Genomic DNA, 19,108 nt, shown 5'->3' with positions numbered 1-19,108 from the left:
ACCTCTAATCTGGATTCTGAATGTGGAGTTAGGATTTCCATTCTGTAATTAGTTCCCTAGTCACAAAGAAGTGTTGTCTTAAGGACTGTGTAAATGGAGCAGTCTGTTTAAGTTGCAGGTAACTGTCTGGGAAGCAGGTTTCTGGGAGAGGCATGCTATTCACCGGGGATGGAAAACAGCATTTGTGCTGCCTTTACAGGCAAGCAATATGTGAACTGTAAAGAATTAGCTTAGATTGAGTGTAGTGGAAAGGATGAATAATTAATTTAATTCTGGTGAAATGACTTAGAAACATATTTTGGTCCTAGTGATGGACACTACATGACAGAGGCTGACAGAGCAGAGCTTGAGGCCCCAGAGGTTGGCACTGAAGCCTGTTGGATCAGTAAATGTGGAAGACAAATGGAGCAGCTGTGCGTGGTTGGCATACATGGGAAGAAAACAGAGCAGGAATTTATGAGGATATATTGGGCAGGTTTGTGGCAAGGTTTGTTTGTTAGTGAAGGCTGCAGGGTGGCTGCTGTGGGAAGACACCAGGAACACCTCCATGTTGAACAAAGTTCCGGCCAGCTGCAAAGCATACCCACTGCTGGCTAAAACTGAGTCCATCAGCAATATTCATGGCATGATAATGGTGATACATTTAAGGAGTGGTAAAAAAATGTTGGCAGCAGCTGTGAGAGGGGAATGAGAAAATGTGAAGTAGACCTGCAGGCACCAGAGCCAGTGAGGATAGAGGGGGAGAATATGCTCCAGGTGCTGGAGTAGAGATTTCCCTGCAGACCATGAAGACCATGGTGGCACAGGTTGCTCCTCTGCAACCTGGAAGATCAGGACAGAGCAGATACCCATCCACACAGCAGCCTTGGAGCACCCCATGCTGGGGCCCAGGGATGTGGCCTAAATGAGGCTGCAGCCCAGGGAGAGCCAGTGCTGGAGCAGGCCCCTGGCAGGTTTTAGTGTCAAGACCTGTGGCCCTTGGGGACCCACACTAGAGCAGTACACTCCTGAAGGACTGCATCCTGTGTAAAGAACACATGCTGAAAGAGTTCATGAAGGATCCTGTCTCCTGTGGGAGGGACATAAGAATAAAAGCAGTTATATGGCAACCAGCTACCAGCAGGGATGCTGAGATAGTAACTGTGATAGATCTTCTGTAAGAAGTGGTTTACCTGAATAGTTTCTTACCCTATGTTTTTGAGAGTAAAACTGTACTTACCTCAAAATTACCAGCAGGAAATAAAATATTATTTAGCTACTAGACTGTTTTGTCATTTCTTATTACACAGCCAACTCTGGAGAACAATCTTTACTGTATTGTTTCAGTAAGTTTTGGATTCTCATTGAACCATTTCAGCCAGAAGTACACACCTAGATGAAAATATTTTTAAGAAGTAGGAATGGTCCAGTGTTTGAGGCACATTCTTGTAGCCCTATCTATGCTAGGAAACATGTTAAGCTGAAAGCAGTGTTGCTAACATGCAGACAAGAAAGAAAATGAGTTAGTAATTTGTTTATTCTTTTACAGATATCAGTAAATTAGCTGTTTAAGAAAGGGTTAGCCAAGTTTTTCATTAAAGTCTTGTACTTTTTAAGGTCTACTGTATCTGGGTTAAAGACAGCCCATCTCTGTTTACTTGGATTGTTTTTTTGGTGAGGCATGGGGAACATACACTTAGCTAGCACTCAGTAGAGGCATTATAAGGGAAAAATGCTTGCACCACCTGGGAAGGGGGAGAATGCCACTGGAGATCTTTGTGGTAAAACTCATTCAGCTTCTCAAGCTTATGATGGCTTTGTTTTTCACCTTTTAACTTTGATTGAGTCTATTCTGAGGGGTTTTTTTTGTGTTAAATATGTAATGTGCAATATGCATTTGTCCTTTGTAAAGTATATAAGAACTTTATGGTGTCTCTATTTATGTCTGGTCAAAGGCAAGAAGACTGTTCATCATTTTTGTCACCTTGCATATGCTGCTGTAACAACCTGCTTACATGTGACAGTTAAATGTGTGTAAGGGAGAACTCTGGGTGACTGATGTACTGTGAAGGGATGAGGGACATTTTTGCTAAGCCCCCTGGTTGTTTCCTTGCAGGCTTCATTTCTACATTCTATCTGTAGGCTGGTTCTGGATTGGTTGTATACAAAGGGGGCTCAATAGCCTTGATTGTAAAAAACCTGTATAAATTGAGGTCAAGACTGAGTTAATGAAGATTTGTATCTTCAGCCTTTGCTCTGAAAGTCTGTACAATTTTTTTTTTTGTCAGTTCTTATCATTTTACTGTCTTTTTTTCTACAGAGAATGAAATATTAATTTTCTTTCTTTGGTGAGCCTTGTAATTCAATGTGATGTGACACCATTTAAAAGCAATGACATACTTCTCCTTTTCCTGTTGCCTAGCTGGGCCTTAGTCTGGTATTAAATTTTACTTAAACTTGAGCTTGCATCTTGGAAGGACTTTCATAATTTCTTTTTTGTTATTGTTTGACAGAAAAGCTGTGTATTGTCAAAAGAGTACAAAAGGCCAGCTAAACATAAATGTCTGTATATGTAGGTGGAGAAAGACTGCAGCTTTCAGTCTTGGGTCCCTGTTCTGCAGGAATGCCAGCTGGGCTCCTGTTCATAGAGGTCTGGGGGAGGTGGCTGTCAGTCCTCTCTCTTTATTCCTAGTGAATGAGAAGGGACAGACAGCTCTTGGGCCATGCAAACACATGTTCAAGCTTCTTTTGCCACAAAAGAGTACAGAAGGCCAGCTAAACATAAATGTCTGTATATGTAGGTGGAGAAAGACTGCAGCTTTCAGTCTTGGGTCCCTGTTCTGCAGGAATGCCAGCTGGGCTCCTGTTCATAGAGGTCTGGGGGAGGTGGCTGTCAGTCCTCTCTATTCCTAGTGATTGAGAAGGGACAGACAGCTCTTGGGCCATACAAACACATGTTCAAGCTTCTTTTGCCGTATTTATGGTAAGATGTACTACTCTAGTTCTCTCCTTTTTATTTACTGCCTTTTGTTCACATTTATGCTGGACTTTTTCTGCCTCTGACTCATTTCCTCTTCAGTTTTTACTTCCTTGCCAAGATGCTTTTCATTTTCATTTTGCATGTTGCCTAGAACACATTCTCCTGAGTCTTTGCTAATTCCATTTTGATTAGCTTTTTATTTTGAGTAGAGATTACATAGAGAGAAAAGAATGCTTAAAATTTAGATGGTTGTTGGATGATTTCCTAGCATAACCTGAAGCTTGCATTCCAGGATTTATGCATGGTATCAAAATTGTCTTTAGGATAATGCACAGAGCTTCTGTGCTCCAAGGCACTTCACTTGTGTTAACTGGGTTCTTGAATCAAATATGGTTCAGGTGAAGTGGTAAAAACATTGTGAAGGACATGTCTACTCTGTTCTGAATCGTTTTGCCGTGTTAAGAATGAAAAACCTGTCAATGGATGGATAATTTAATGAGGAGAACCAGTAAGAACAGGATCCCATTTCAGAAGGCTGTTAAACAGAAATTGAAAACCTTCTGAATGAAGACTGGCACAGTTCCAGTGTTGCTGCCTGCCAGAAGATTATGAAATGCAGTTAAAAAATACTGCTACTGTTAAAGAAATATTGCAGCACAGCACCAGTATTTCAGCTTACAGAAAGGCTGATGTGTGTATTACAATCAGGAATAACTGCTATTTCATGTAATCTCAGTAGTGTTATGTTAAGAGGAGCATTCAGAAAACATAGGAGCTTTCCCCAAAGTGTTAACATTATTTTGGTGCTGTGAACATTCGTAAAACCTTCAGTGGAGTGAGAATGATAGCAAAACCATACTCTTCCTCCCAAACAGGTGAGATTTACTTTAACTGAAATTGTGAAGTGCACAGACCTTTTAATTCCTGTTTCTGCATTCCACATTCTTAGGTCCCAAATGACTGGGTCTGCTAGCTATTTCCTTACTGTGTACAATCTTAGCAGCACAAACCAACTATAGAATATTTTAAGCATCTGTTCTGGAAAATCAAGTGACTTCAGTTAGAAGATATTGCAATAATTTAGAATGCAAGTAGATATTGTGATATTCTTGATCAAGATAGCGATGACAGAGGACATCTTTTTCTTAATTTATTGGGAGTTTAGTTATTTACAGTTACATTTCTGGTTTGGGTTTGCTGTTTTAAGATGCATATGGTCTCTATGTACAATTGACAAACTTCTTCCTCCTCCCATCCCAATTCACTTCATGCACATCCATGACAGATAAAACATTTTGTAGTTTTGTGTTGGCTGTAATGGTTTTACAGCAAACATTCTGTGAAGCAGCCAAGTGCCCTCAAAGTCTTGTGTCAGCCCCAGGAAATCCTGTGAAGGGCTTTGGCATTTCCTATGGGTGATGTTAAACCTTGCCCAATCTGCAAGTAATCTGCAGCAGGAACTGGTGTACTGCAGATGCCAGGGCAGGCCTGGGCTCTGGCACAGCATCAGTAGTGTGTGACTGTGCAGCAGCAGGGCTCTACCACAGCTTGGGCTGGGTTGGTAAAGTTGTATGCACAGGGTCAAAGGAAGTCGGGGATTTTTTCTCCCCATCCCTCTTTTGAGAACCTATGAGATCCACAGCTTGGGCTGGGTTGGTAAAGTTGTATGCACAGGGTCAAAGGAAGTGGGGGACTTTTTCCCCCATCCCTCTTTTGAGAACCTATGAGACCACATCTGGTGTGGGTGGTCAGGTGTAAAGGAGGGCTAACTGTCAGATGTTTTCAGTCACTGCTTTAAAAGCTTGGCACCCTAAGTGCAGATCTTGTGCTGCTTAGGTTGTATGGGTTATGTTTTAAGTTTAGAAATCTAAGTCTGAAAGGCACATTGGTTCTGTCTGAAGAAGTTGGTTTTTGTTCTGTAGCTTTCCTTTGTTTGGCTTGGTGTTTCTCATCAGCTGTGTTATGAGGACTCTTTTGCAGAGGGACTGTTGCATTTGTGAGCTTAATTGCCCATCCTGAGGGCTGCTGGGGAAGATGATCATTGCTGTGGCTGTGGCTGATTTGCAATTATCCTGCAAAGCTCTTTCTTCTGTGCATTTCTGTGATGTTATGCTGACTATTCCTGGTTGGCCTTCTCTGGCTCTGCCAGCTAGTTCCCAGTGACCCTGTTGCCACTTGTCCCATTTTTCAGAGTGGAATAAAATGAAAATTCTTCTCGTGCAGCTGAAGGGTTTTGCATCTTACTCACCTTTTCTCGAGTATTTTTGTTTAAAAGCTTTTATTGTTCTCATGTTTTTAGCATCACTTGTATGGTCTGTGGGGGTTTCAGATCAGTTCCCCACTCCTGAAGGGATTAGCACGTCCCAGGCTGCTCATGGAAACCATGTCCTCAATTCAGAACAACTTTCTGCATTTTGATCTTTGCAAGAGATGCATGTATCTGAACTAGTTACTAGAAGTTCCCTTTATTGACTGTGATGAAAATAGTCTCTTCTAGGGTATCATTCAGCTGGTGAGAGAAACTGCATACCTCAGTGGGGAGCACTTGGTGACAGTCATGGGTGCAAACATCTGTATTTTATCAGGTGTCATCCCAAAAGAACTAGTCCTGGGTGTTCAGTTTGCTGGTTTGGCTGTTGTGAGCCCTTAAATAGGTCACTGAATGGGTGATGAAAATATTCAAGTAAAAAGAATGTCTTTGAACCTTTCCATTTTCCATTGAGGAAATACTGAAGCATGTAGCAAGAATTCTCAGATAAGACCTTGATTGGCCTTCATCCCAGTCTTAATGATCTCTTAAAAGCCAGTGCTGCTGAAGCATATGAATCTAAACTATGATGGCACACCAGAGACACCTATTGTAGGAGAGCATTTCTGATGTATAAAATTCCATGTTTCATTCTGATATGAGTTGGAGTATTCAAACTGATTCAGTGGTTTCTCATTATTAAGGGAGGGAAAGGACAAAATGCTAGTATAATTATGTGAACATTAAAACCATAGCTAAAGGGATCTTCTGTGCAATAAATAAACATTTTCTAATTTCAGTTTACTTTAGTACCATGAAAAAGTACTTTCTCTCCTACCCCAGGCAACTTTTAAACTCAGGACCTCAACTAAAAAAATACTTTCTCTTTTTTCTCTTTTTACAGTATATTCACTCATCAGGCATAATTCACAGGGTAAGTGGAAAAACATGAAAGATGTTTATATTTTGATAATGTGTGTGATGTTTGTGTGTAAGCACACTTTTAAATAGGCCTGAAATTCTGTTTATAGGTTTTCTCAGTTTGTTGGTGCCTTTGATATCTTCTTCAGTGAGGACAAAAACTGGCATGGCTATGTCAGTGTAAGCTGGGCACTCAAGTTGCACTGAATACAGCTTAGATTTGGGGTTCCTAGATCATTTTTTGAAGCTGAGTTGTAAGTCTCCACAAGAGCAAATAGTGTCTAAATTGAGGTAGATAAGAGTTGGGGTGTTTTTTGTTTGTTTTTTAATAAAGATTAAACTTTTAAAAACAATATTTAGGTTTTCTTTAAATATTTTATTAGTGTTCAGAGTTTTGGAACAGTAGAAACTGAAAAAAATTGTCCAAAATTATAGAGACTTAAGAACCTCACTTTTTTTCTGAGAGAAATTAAGCATTTGTTGTGGGTTGTTTTTTTTTTTTTTAATCCCTTCTCTATATAAAGTCTATTTAAAATCACTTCTGCACTGTGAAGAAGGAGTTCTGAATGAAGGCCTTTGTGGTACCAAGCAGCATATCTTCCTCCAAAACTGCATTAGAACAGTAGAAATCGTCCATTTTTAATAAAGTGTCAGGAGCACCATAGAAAGTGCACATTGTATAATAGCTTTAAGCTGGACATGGAAACTACACAACTGACAAAATAATGTAAGATATTTATATTTTTATTCTTGCAACTGCTGGATCATGGTCTAAATTTACCCTTGCTTAGTTTTCTTCCAAGACTCTTGAGCTTCTTGGTTTCATTGTGGTTTTTTGCACCAAATTGTTTCTCTCCAACGCCTCTCTGATCTTAAAAGCTCTTTGTATCAAACAGATGGATCCCTGTTAAAAAGTTCAGAGAGAAGATACTTCTAAAGATCTTGTGCTAAAGTGTATCAAACAAAGGTTTGAGAAAGCCAAGGAAAATGTATATCTAATTATATTTGTCTGAGTCACTGATGTTGCAATATCATGTTAGTCCTTGCCAGTAGTCTTCCCTTTGCTAAACTTTACAACTGTGGAGGATCATTAGAAATCTCTAAGGTGGCTTAAGGGACTTAAGGGAATACTTCTTTCATGTTCTTCTTAGGAAATTGGTTTTTCCACAGAAGAGAGTATAGGGTTTTATGTAAAATCTTGCTTGATTATTTCAGTGCTCCTTCTAAGTCTGTCAGGGTAACAAACCTTTATAATGCATATTTTGGTATGCAACATGTACAGTCCAGAACTATATATGTGAATTGTTAACCTTGTGGTGTTACTATTAAATGCAACAAATCTATGCCCAAACCCCTCTCCTAGAAAAAATTAGTGAATTCCTTCACTGGAAAGTATTTTTCTGACTTATATCAGCAAAAAAAATATTTTTCTTGGGGGGAAGAGAGCCAAATGTGCAAGTTTGCATCCTTTTTGTATTATTTGTGTTATTATTTGTTTGTATTATTTGTGTTATGACATCATTTTACCTTTGCTGTTCAAAATAGTTACATAAAAACTATAAAACCAGAAAAAAAGAAGAAAAGCAGCAAAAAAGAGTATTGTCTTGCTCTGAAATAAAAAAAATCCAAAAAATTCATTTAAAATCTGGTTGCAGGATCTAAAGCCTGGGAACTTGGCAGTAAATGAAGACTGTGAATTGAAGGTAAGATATGTTTATTTGAAAAAACAGTCAGACGTGTTAGAAGACAGAAGACAACAGGTGCAGCAGCTGTGGACATGCTGGCTGGTTTCAGTGTTGGGCTTTCTGCTCTTGAATCACAACTGGCCTGTACATCCTCACAAAACAACAGGGAATTTGAATGAGGATTTTTGTGTCCTGATGTGTAAGGACCCATCAAATCTTATGGCCTAGGTATTGTCCCTAAAAGAGACACAAGAGTTGATGGGAGTGATTCGGTTATGTGAGATTTTCAGCTTTAAATAAATAGAAATAAGTCTAACTCCACAAGCTGGGAGATAGAGAAGATCAAAGGTTGTGAATGACACCCTTAACTGAATAAAATAAAAGGTGATGCAAAGCACTACAAAAGTGGTTCATAGCATGCAACATGCAAAATATATTTAATTTCAGCTTTAAATAAATAGAAATAAGTCTAACTCCACAAGCTGGGAGATAGAGAAGATCAAAGGTTGTGAATGACACCCTTAACTGAATAAAATAAAATAAAATAAAAGGTGATGCAAAGCGCTACAAAAGTGGTTCGTAGCATGCAACATGCAAAATATATTCTTGTATGTAGCCATTGTAATGCAAATTTTGGTCTTTGGAGACTGACCCAAATGTTCCAGGGTCCTGTAATTTTAGTGTTTTTCTATTTAACACAAAAAGCTAGTGACTTTTCCTGGCTTGGAGGTGGCCAAATGATGAGTGGAACCCAGGGTGCTGGGAAAAGGAGATAGTGTAGAAAAAACAGTTGTATATGGATGTCTTCCCACACACAATTATATTTTGAGATGCAGACCAGGTGTCTCCTGATTTGTGTCTACTTATTTTACAAATCTTTTTCTGCACACTCTAAAGTCAGTTTATGCAGGCACAGGATCATGTTGCCAGGAATAGTGCAACCATTTTCCCCCATGTCTGCACTCGGCAGCTTCCCTTGCATCAGCTCCAGTGATGATGAGACTGGAAGCAAGTTGGAGCAATTCCTTTAATGGTAATTAATTTGCTATCAGGTTTTTCACAATGAGCTTTCTGATGCTCGTTTTTCCCTCATCTGATGCTCTCAACTCCTGCATAAGTATCCATCTACACAGTGGAGGGTGTATGAGTGGAAATCACTGTCCTTTCTGTAGTCTCAAAATTACAAGTTATTTTTGTCAGTTAATGAAAAAACTTAGGAAAATTAAGTTTGCTGAGTCAAAGGAGACCTATCCTTAAGGAGCTCAGGGAAATTAGATCATTGTTTCATAATTCAGAAATAATAAGAAGGATTTTCAACCATGCTCTGAAAATTGCTGTGGAAGTTCAAGCTGAAAAGTTGAAGATTGGAGTGTGAGAATAAAAATTTTGTATGAAGATAGTTGTTGAAATGGTACCATGTTAAGTACAAATAGGATACACTTGTTCGTGAACTTAATGAAATGTACATGAAACTAAATCATGAAGTTAAAACATAATATACAAAAATTCTTGCTGCAATTTTCTACTTTTACAAAACCAAATTATCTTTTAGCTGTTTCCAACTCTACCTGTCAGAAGCCTTGGTAGATAAAATGCCTAAAAGACTTTGACAGAATAGACTGTATCACATCTGGATTTGACCTGTTACTTTTTTTTTTTTTTTCTTCCACCCTCCCTGCTCTCCTACTGGGAAAATATTATGTGTGCTGAATATGTGCAATAAAAGCCATATATAAAGGTTTATACAAAAATTATATATACAAAAATGTTGCATCTAGTAAATCTTGAGTACGCAAGAATCAGCCACAATCAAGTGTATTTAATTGCTATGAATAAAAAATTTCTCCCTTTGCATTCTGTTCCTGTTTTTAAATTGATTGGTAATCAGCAGTTATGAGGAAAACATGGAAATTATATTTCCAGTATGGCAATAAAGATAAGCCATGACATTTTGTGGTCTTGATTTGTGAATGAAGAATATATTTTTCCTTCTTGTTAGTGCCTGGGAATGATGAAACTATCCTGAAGTATTTTAGAATGCTTAATTGCAGAGAGCATTACAAAAACCTGACTCTTGGCATAGGAATGCTCAGGTGTCCCTATTAAAACCCCTGCCCTATTAATAAACATGTGCAGCATGATTCACATGGCAAACTGTGGCTGCTCATGCAGAGCTTCATGTTTGGTTATCTGTGTGTGACCATGATTTATCTTCAGTAGAACTTGCCTTACCCATGCCTCCCGGTTCTTGTTAAAAGCATGAACTTTCCAATAAATACAAACTGATTGTCATTCCAGAAATTGAATTTTCTTGCTGTTTTCTGCATCTTTGGGTGGTCCATACAGTGAGCCTTCTTAAGGCAGATTTTATAGAAGTTGACAAAAGGCCATAACATTCATTTTTAATCTTGCTGCTGTACACATTGCTATACCTAGAGAAAACTATCTGAGAATCTTAGAAATAAGCTGAATTGTGCATAGCACTTTAAAAAATTGCACGGATCTTGCATTTGTTACAAAAGGTATTTCTGTAGTTGATGCTGGAGGTTGAAGAAGACTTGATGGCACTAAGTGATGGTAATTCCCTACTCTTGTAGCCAGTTTTCAGTGTGACCTAGAGCAAGTCTTCCCTTGTATCAGTTATTCTTAAAGTAGAAATAACAATATCTTATTTCTTCAGAATATTGTTGGAACACACTCTTGAATAATTATGCCACCTGGGATATGAGAGCAATGGACACTCTAAAATGTGTGCTGTTCTTTTAGCTGTAACTCAATAGTGTGGTGATTCTGTGGTCAGGGAATATTTTACATTAAATGTGTCCAGTATCTTTTTGATTAATAAGTGAATAATTTATCATTTTCTTTACTGGTTTTACAGCTTTTGATGGTGCCATAGAAGTAAGTAACTTGAAAAAAAGTTATTCAAATCTCTGTGCCACCTCTGTCTTGATTTTTAAAATGAGAACAAGAGACTACAATGAGAAAAATATACAAAAATAAACTAATCTCTGAAGATTGCTCCAGTTTTGTTTTTTTTCTTCCTACATTTGTAAAGAACTGTATGAACTAGATAGCAAGCTATCTGATCTGAATGTGCTTTGTGCTTCCACTGCAGATCCTGGATTTTGGATTGGCAAGGCATACAGACAGTGAGATGACTGGCTATGTGGTTACAAGGTGGTACAGAGCCCCAGAGGTCATCCTTAACTGGATGCATTATACTCAGACAGGTCAGTGTCTCTTCAAAGGTATCTTAACAGAGCTAAAGCATTCACTGGATCAGGTGATATATACACAAGGCTTTGCTTCTGAAAAGAAATTGGAGGTGGAAATGACAATATAATTATGCAACATTTCCTTGTAGATAAATTGCAGGTAATTATGTGATGGTGAATTTGGGGATTTTTTTATATATGTTTTCTGAGAGTAACAGAAAATGCCAAGGTTATTAGAAAAAAAATATTTAAATTATACAGACATGACAGTCTGGTTTCTCTTCTTGTATTCCTGTAAAGGTGTGCTGATTTTAATTTGAACAGACAGGGAGAAATGGCAAATGGAGGGAATTCAATTAACAGTATGGAAGTTTTTGACAGTACTGAAAATTTACTTCCTGTGCCTGTTACTGAGAAAGTCATTCTGCATATTATGAGATTATCTCCAGTTTGCTCATTAGAAAGTCTGGTAGTTTTACCTGTGCTGTTCATCATACTTGGCAAGGCACAAATTTATTTTATAACAGGCTATAAAGGTAATTTTTATACTTTTTTAAAATATGTTTTAAATTAAACTTTATGCACATTTAAACAGACAGGTTAATGTGCCTCTTGGTGTTTTTTTCAGTTGACATCTGGTCTGTGGGCTGTATAATGGCTGAGATGATAACAGGGAGACCTCTGTTCAAGGGAAATGATCGTATCCTTCAGTGAATTTATGATACTGATGTAAGAAAATTATGAGAGGTTGTTATGTGATACAGTAAGTCTGTTGCAAAACAGATGAGTATGAATTGAAATTAATAGTAAAATGGCTTGCAGCTTTCTCATTAAATCCTTATTTCATATCTGAACTACTTTTGCACACCTGCCAATTAAAACTTGTATTAGTGATTTTTTTCATTAGAGTTGATCTTTGAATCACATTTAAATAATCAAGTAAAGGCTCTGTCATAATAGAAAAGCCTTTTTTTTCCTAGTGCATGCAATACATGTGTTGATTGTTTAGATACTCTTAATATTTTTGGACTGATTTTTGTCCAAACAATACAGAACAAGCCTGATGATATTATAAAATTTTGCAAATGATTCAATTATGTGTTCCCAGATTGCAGGATATTTTATTTGCCTTTTCTAAGAGAAATTGAGAACTTTAATATTTTATAAATCTTCTGTTCAGTCATTGAATTAGGATTTCTACATTACTCTCCAACAGCAAAGAAATGCATTACTTTTGTAGGATGCTTAGTTTCCTAATAGTGAAAGAATTTGTTCCTTATTTCTGGTATTCAGATCTGGACCAACTCACAGAAATAATGAAAATAACAGGTACACCAACTCAAGATTTTGTTCAAAAATTGCACAGTCAAGATGTGAGTATTCTGATTTGTCAGTTGGTTTTCCATGTCTTAATTTTCCTTTAAGCCATGCTCAGTTGTTAGGCTGAGGTAATATGTCTTGACTACTGATATGGCCCCTGATGGTCGTTCTCTGCATTGCCATGATTTATGCACCCACACTAGCTACTGGAAGTGGAGGGTGGAATGACAGAAAATTATCAGAATATTATTTAAATATTTCAGGATTCCAGTGTGTACCATATAAACAGCTGAGGTGATACATGGCAACTTTTATTGTAAAGGTACTAAAAGCACAAAGATATTCAGAAAACCCGGTTTTTTGAAAATATCTCTTTCCTGTCCTTATGTCAATGTCTTTTTAGAATCCTGAGGCCTTTACTATAAGGAACCAAAATTTATTCATTAGTGTAACTGTTCAGTTTAAATATAAAGGAATTAGTGTATAAGGTTCACTTCTAGAGACTGCTGTAAACTCACTATGATGTTCTTTCAAATAATTAATACATATTCATTTGAATAAATATATTAAATTTGGAGCACTAATAAAGCTTCGCATTATAATTTCTAAATCATGGTTTTAAAGTTTGATTAAAAAAAGATTCCGTTCAGAAGGAAGGTGAATATCATCAGAAGAAATGCATTTGTACAATGGGATGTTAAAATATTGTTGAGAAAGATACTAAGCATACAGTTAATGTCTCATTACAAAGAAGGTAAAGATCTAATTTAATATTCATGTTTCTTTTAAGGCAAAAAATTATATCAAAAGCCTCCCAAAGGTCCAGAAGAAAGATTTTGCATCCATCTTGAAGTATGCAAATCCTTTGGGTAAGGCTGTTTGTATGCGTGTGTACAGCTTGTTCTTGTGTTTGCATTGGAGGCAGCTGCATTATCGTTCTGTCATGTGACAGGGGATGTGGTGGTTCTTGGGCTATTCTGTCTCTTGCTTTCCATAATTCATAATTTTGATTGTAGCAACTGAAGTTTAGACCCTGTCAGGAATCAGTTGTTTCTCACAAGCCTCAAAAAAATAGTATTTTGTGTTTTGGTTTCAATCTAGTAGCTGCTTATTGGTTTTACTTGAGCAGTTTTCTCAAGAGCCCTAGCATATTAAGTATATGTAATAAAATTTTCTCTGTACTGTATTTGAACTACAATTCTGAAAGCCCAATGTGATCTGCAATTGAAATACAAGAAAATGAAAAGCTGACATTTTAGTAATGGAATTAATACATCCTGAGAAACATCTGTGCATTCCTGAGAAACAATGGCTTGGATTCCATAGATCTTAACAGCCAGAAGAACCTACCAACTGTGCATAACTGTGACATGACCTGAAGCAGGCTGAGCTCTGAAATTACTCTCCTTAAGCATTATCAATTCCCCAATGATCTAAACACTAACAAGCCAGTTTTATTAGAATATTAATTAGGATAATTGAATTTTCTTAATTTAAAATTTTAGGTTCAGATACAGTACAAATAAATCTGATTAATAAACAGCTCTTACCCTTACTGCATGGTTAGCTGATGGGTAGCTACAGCAAGCTATACATTTCCATTTAGTTCTTAGGATGTCTTTTATCCTTTCTGTGGCCATCTGGCTGCTTCAGGTCTGGAATAGTTTGAAGAGAATATGCAACATGGCAAGCAGAAGTCCTGTCCCACACTTCTTGGGGTGAGGCATCACTTCCCACACTGCCTCTACTTCCTTTCAGCTGCACCAAACTCAAGAACATCCTTTCAGGATAGAAAAGCAGAAAATAAATGAGTCATTCATCATACCTGTTTACACTAGTCCATTTTGACAGTCTAGCAATGGACTGAATCCAGAATCCACAGGAGGGGAACATGCAGAACTTTAATGGGTTGTTTTGGCTGAGGTCAAAACCACATAGCAGATGAAGTTAGCTCTGAGATTCTGAGTATGGACAACTGACCTGTGAACTTCAGAGTGTACCTGGTCTGGATTTGGTGACACAGAGTGCAGTTTTCATCTGCTGTTCACCTGTCCATTCAGCTGCTGTCAGGGGGGTGATGTACCTTAGAACCACAGTGAGTGGCAGTGATTAAAGACACCTGGGAAGTCCCAGGCACAGTGGTCCTGGAGCCAGAGGCTGAGAAGTCATTAGCTGAGATGTTTTCTGAATTGCATACAGAAGCAAGGGAGCCCCTCTACATTGCATCAGGCTTTGTACACATCCCAGCTTGCTCACAACAGTCATGCATAGAGGCCCCACTGGCTGTAAATGGACACACAATGATTCTGTTCTATTACTCCATGGATTTATTGTAATACCTCCAGGGCAGTATTACTGTGTACAAGTGGAATCAAGTGTGTGATTTGAATACACTGTTGGTTTTCTGTGCAATAGCTGTAAACCTTTTGGAGAAGATGCTGGTGCTGGATGCAGAGAAGCGAGTCACGGCAGCTGAGGCTTTGATGCATCCTTACTTTGAACCGATTCACGATCCTGAGGAAGAAATTGAAGCTGAGAAATACGACGACACATTTGATAACATGGATCTTCCACTAGATGAGTGGAAGCGTGAGTTTAATTTTGTGATGTTTTCAAAAATAACCAGATGGAAAGGCCATGCAGAAATAAAAATGTTGTCCCTTACAAATGAACTCCTCTGCTTTTGATTGAACAGATCAAATAGACAGCACTAAGAGAAACGCTACTGTTAAGCCAGTGTTCCTCTTGCCAAGTTCTTGTGGAAGGATCTCTAAAGGTTTCTTCTCTGCTTCCTAACAGAGGCTGTCCTCCATTTCCCTAATGTTTCTGTCCTCCCATCTTCTGCAACATAGAAAAGAAACTATTTCTGTAACTTGCTAGAGCAGGTGAAGAGATTGTTTTGACTTTGCCTCTACAGGATTGCAGTGGTTGCTGCCTTAATGTTGGAATCTCTGAGGAAGAAAATACATATCTGTGTCAGCAGAGATTTAAGTCTAATCTTGTTTTCATCTAAGGTCAGAGGTTTGTAGTTTGGCTTTTAAGTGAGGACCTAACTTTTAAATCCAGCATGCTCAGTAGCTGTTGCTGAGGATATTGCCCACTATACTCAAAAGTCAGTGCTCACATCCCTTTGAAAGCACCTATACCATTTCAGTATTGGGCTACTTTTTCAAATCTGAAATGGTGAAAAAGCCATTCTTGATTCCCTTACTTTTTGTACTCTTCCTGTCTTTTTGCCTGAAGAGATCTCTCTCTTCCTGAGCTAGATCAGAGCCCAGCCATGCTGGGGTTGCACCTTGCTCATTCATGTTTGTGCAGCTCCTTTTCTGATTAGACCACAGCAATGCTATGTCTATTCTGTTGTTTTGCAGGCATTACATATAAAGAGATACTGAACTTCAAGCCACCACAGACATTGGACTCAAAGGAGACAGCAGTGTAATGGCTCAATATTTTCAGAACTCTGAGGAAAGCAGAAGAGTTGTAAATGTTTGTGACATTTCAGGTGTATAAAACTTCTTATGAATAAGCTCTATGTAATCTGTTTCATCTGCACTGTAACAATGTCCTTTACTCTGCATGTGGAAATTGGTGCCTTTGGGCATAGCATTTCAAAAATATCCAGAAACTTATTTCTGCCTACAAACTTCTTCTACACAAAAGGACTCAGACTGCAATAACCTGGTGGCATCCTCAAAAGAGCAGGATTAATTCTTCAACTCAGAGATCTGAAGAGTACAAGTTAGCACCCCAGGCAAGCTGAGAACACAGTATGTCTGATGTGCTGTGACTGCTCTCCAAGGCCACTGAACCATCTTGAATGCGAGAAGTATTCATGTGACTTCCTCTGGAATATTTCACTTTGCTGAGATGCCTGGGAAGGCCAATCTTCTCCTGTTACCTCAGGGACTGCAGTGGGTAGCAGAGACACAGCCCAAGTGAATGCCTGCATCCCCTGTCTGGTGTGAAGAGAACCTCAGAAGTGTTGAGGTCCTAGATTTTTTTCAAAGTAACCAGCATAGCAGGGCAGGATTTCATAAACTTGCTAGGTGAACAGTCACCGGATATATAATCACTGTACAATATTTTTCCCTAAATACAGTGTATTTTCTTTGTATAGTAGACTAGAGATCAAGGATTTACTGGGAGAAATTATTCAGATTTTCTAAAATTTTGTAAGCTCTCCAACATCTTAGTATTGAAATTATCTCAGACAATCAGCAGTGCTGATTTTAAAAATAAAGCTGCATGTAGGTCACTTTATAGGAAATGCAATGAGGACCAAAATGATACACTGCAGCTCTTCACTGGGAATTCCTGCAGCAAGCTGTTTTTTTCACAGTGTACAAAGCTGTTACCAGGTGAGGAATAATAATCATTCCCTTTTTTTACTGATTTGAACTCATCTTACTTCAAAAAATATGCAGATCTTTTGTGGAGAGGTACCTTAGCAGAAGGAGTCAGCTTCCTGATGGGATAGATTGGTTAGATACTTCCTGAGTTCCTCTTACTGTCCTTTTACTGTATTTTCCTGGGTGCTTTGTTCATACGAGTCTCTGAGAGGTGGGAAAAAGAACTGGCAAACCTTTGTGAAGAATTCCTGTGTGAAATTGCTTGTCTTTCTTAACGGTAGTATCTCCACAGATACTTCACTGATTACATTCCCTATGTAATACGCTGTGGTGTGTTACTACTGAGTGAAATGAATGTGAAAGAAAACATTTGATTCTAGCAGGTAGTAACTGGAAAAAAGAAGAAATTACTTAGGTTTGGTTTTTTTTGCTTTAATATCCAATATAAACCATAAGTTTAATAAAGGCATAGTTACTCTGTTTCTTTCAATGAATGTTTGAATTACACAACTGTAAATATTAGCATTTGTTTAAAAATTGTTTGTGATGAGAGTTGATTAGCTGAGGTGGACACCTAGAGAGACTAAATAGTAACAGAAACCTTCAATTCATGTATTTGACAAGTCATTAAAAATGGCAGTTTCAGGAAGTAATGAAAAAAAAAAGCAGAGAATGTATATTGAATCAAAATATTTTTCCAAACTGCAGGTTTCTCACAGAGGAAGGCATACTTAAGGGTCATACCCCATTTTGCACTATGGACTTTCTGCTTGGTCTACACATCTGTAGAATAGAAACTTTATCTTTTATAGAATAGATGTTTTCTCTTAGGATCGTGTTCTTTGGTCTTCTTAAAAGTCATGGGAGAAAAGTGCCTCTTGGAATTAGTGGTGTTGATAGACTGAGTCAAAGGGAAATGAAAAATGTCAAACACTTACTTGAAAATGCTGCCTCTATATTTTAAATGGATTTCTACGTCCTAAATTCTAGCAAATGCCTAAAGTCTGGCGATAATGCAGATGGCTCAAATGTTAGTCAGACTAGGAGGGAGCATTTTTTAAATTGAAAAACTGCTTTGCATTTTCTTCCTGAAGGCTATCTCTTCAGTGGGCATTTCCACAAAGTCAATCCCTAAAATCCTCCACTGGCTGAGGTGAACTTTTCCCTCTCTTAATTTTAACTTAGCATTGGAAAAACAGCCAGCACACGTGAGAAAGACCTAAAAAGATAGTGTTAGCTTTTCTTGGTAGTGGAGAAATACAGAACCCTTAAAGAAACCGAAGACCTTGATTGCATATGTCAGGGAAAACAGAAGTACTGCTGTGCCATCAGCAAATGGCAAAACCAACATCAAGTTGGTCAAGAAGTTTCTGTGAAGAGATTGAATTTTGCAGAAATGGCTCCAAGTGGCAATAGAGATCATTAAAAGAACTGTGAGGTGAAAGCAGAAATACTTTGCAGTGGAAGCAGCTGCTACTCCAAAGGGAGAGACAGCAGTTCCTAAGTTTTTATTTGCTATTCCTACCGGTGCTAAGCGACTCAGGTATAAGAACCCAATTGCTGTTTGCCTTAAAAGAGAAATGTAAATACATTCTGCATGTACATGAAATGTGTTGTGACAAATAAAGGTTGTGAGTTTGTTTTTTACACAATAATGGTCGTATTTTCCTTATATGTATTCCCAGATGTATAATCAGTACTGAAATTATTTTTGGTAAAGAGATCTGTATGAAACTAGTATTGTAGCTGTTATTACATTTCATGTAATAATAGCTGCTGATACAGATTCTTTTGGAAGCTACTCAGGCCACAGATGCTAATCTTTCTCCCATTTTCTGAATCCAGAGTTGCCACAGAGCTGATCTGACTGTACAACTGCCACCAGATTATTTCTTAACAGCTTCTTGGATTTTACCAGACATCTCTGCTTTGTTCTGAAGGACAGGATTTTGGTTCTTAAATGCAGTTGCATTTCTCAGCCTGATTTTAAAAGCCAAAGTCAGACTGATGGTCGTCAAGCATATATATCTTTTGAGTTGGACAGGGAAGTTTGAGTTAACCAAGTTCCAATAGGATGTATGGGGCTCACATGCTCCCTGACTATTTTAGAGCAAGATTGTCCCTTTAAGTATTAGTTTTTGTTGCATTGAATACTCACCAAATGTTGATTTTTGATAATGTGTTCCTGTGGGCCAGATGTGGTCCACAACTTCCTTTCTTATTTTCTTTTTTTTTTATTTTTAAATAGGATATTACTGAGGTGCGTGCTAATGTGTCCTGTAAAATGTGCTCAGAAGATGCACTTTGTTCTCAATTGGGAATTATTGGGCATATGAGCTGGGTGGGATTCTTTGAATTTCGTACTTTCTGATCTGCTGTTCAAAAGTGAGTACCAGATGCTTCTG

General features: G+C 38.0%; 1 protein-coding gene across 3 annotated transcripts in view; it reads left to right on the top strand.

The window, feature by feature from the left end:
- The window catches only part of MAPK12 (mitogen-activated protein kinase 12), a 34,058-nt gene extending 15,709 nt beyond the window's left edge, over positions 1–18,349 (top strand). For 2 of the 3 annotated variants that reach the window (XM_039726936.1, XM_039726938.1), the window contains exons 5-11: positions 6,112–6,141; positions 7,784–7,831; positions 10,932–11,046; positions 11,660–11,731; positions 12,325–12,404; positions 13,142–13,220; positions 14,767–18,349. In XM_039726936.1, coding sequence (XP_039582870.1) covers positions 6,112–6,141; positions 7,784–7,831; positions 10,932–11,046; positions 11,660–11,731; positions 12,325–12,404; positions 13,142–13,220; positions 14,767–15,038 — 696 coding nt within the window. In that variant the 3' untranslated portion in view covers positions 15,039–18,349. The remainder of the gene's footprint in view (positions 1–6,111; positions 6,142–7,783; positions 7,832–10,931; positions 11,047–11,659; positions 11,732–12,324; positions 12,405–13,141; positions 13,221–14,766) is intronic. The other variant, XM_039726937.1, reaches the window with a different exon arrangement.
- Positions 18,350–19,108: the final 759 nt, after the last annotated feature.

The sequence above is a fragment of the Passer montanus genome, unplaced genomic scaffold (assembly GCF_014805655.1).
Source record: "Passer montanus isolate IOZ18808 unplaced genomic scaffold, ASM1480565v1 scaffold6, whole genome shotgun sequence".
NCBI lineage: Eukaryota > Metazoa > Chordata > Aves > Passeriformes > Passeridae > Passer > Passer montanus.
The sequence above is the reverse complement of the archived record's forward strand: the minus strand, read 5'-3'. Positions and strand labels throughout refer to the sequence as shown.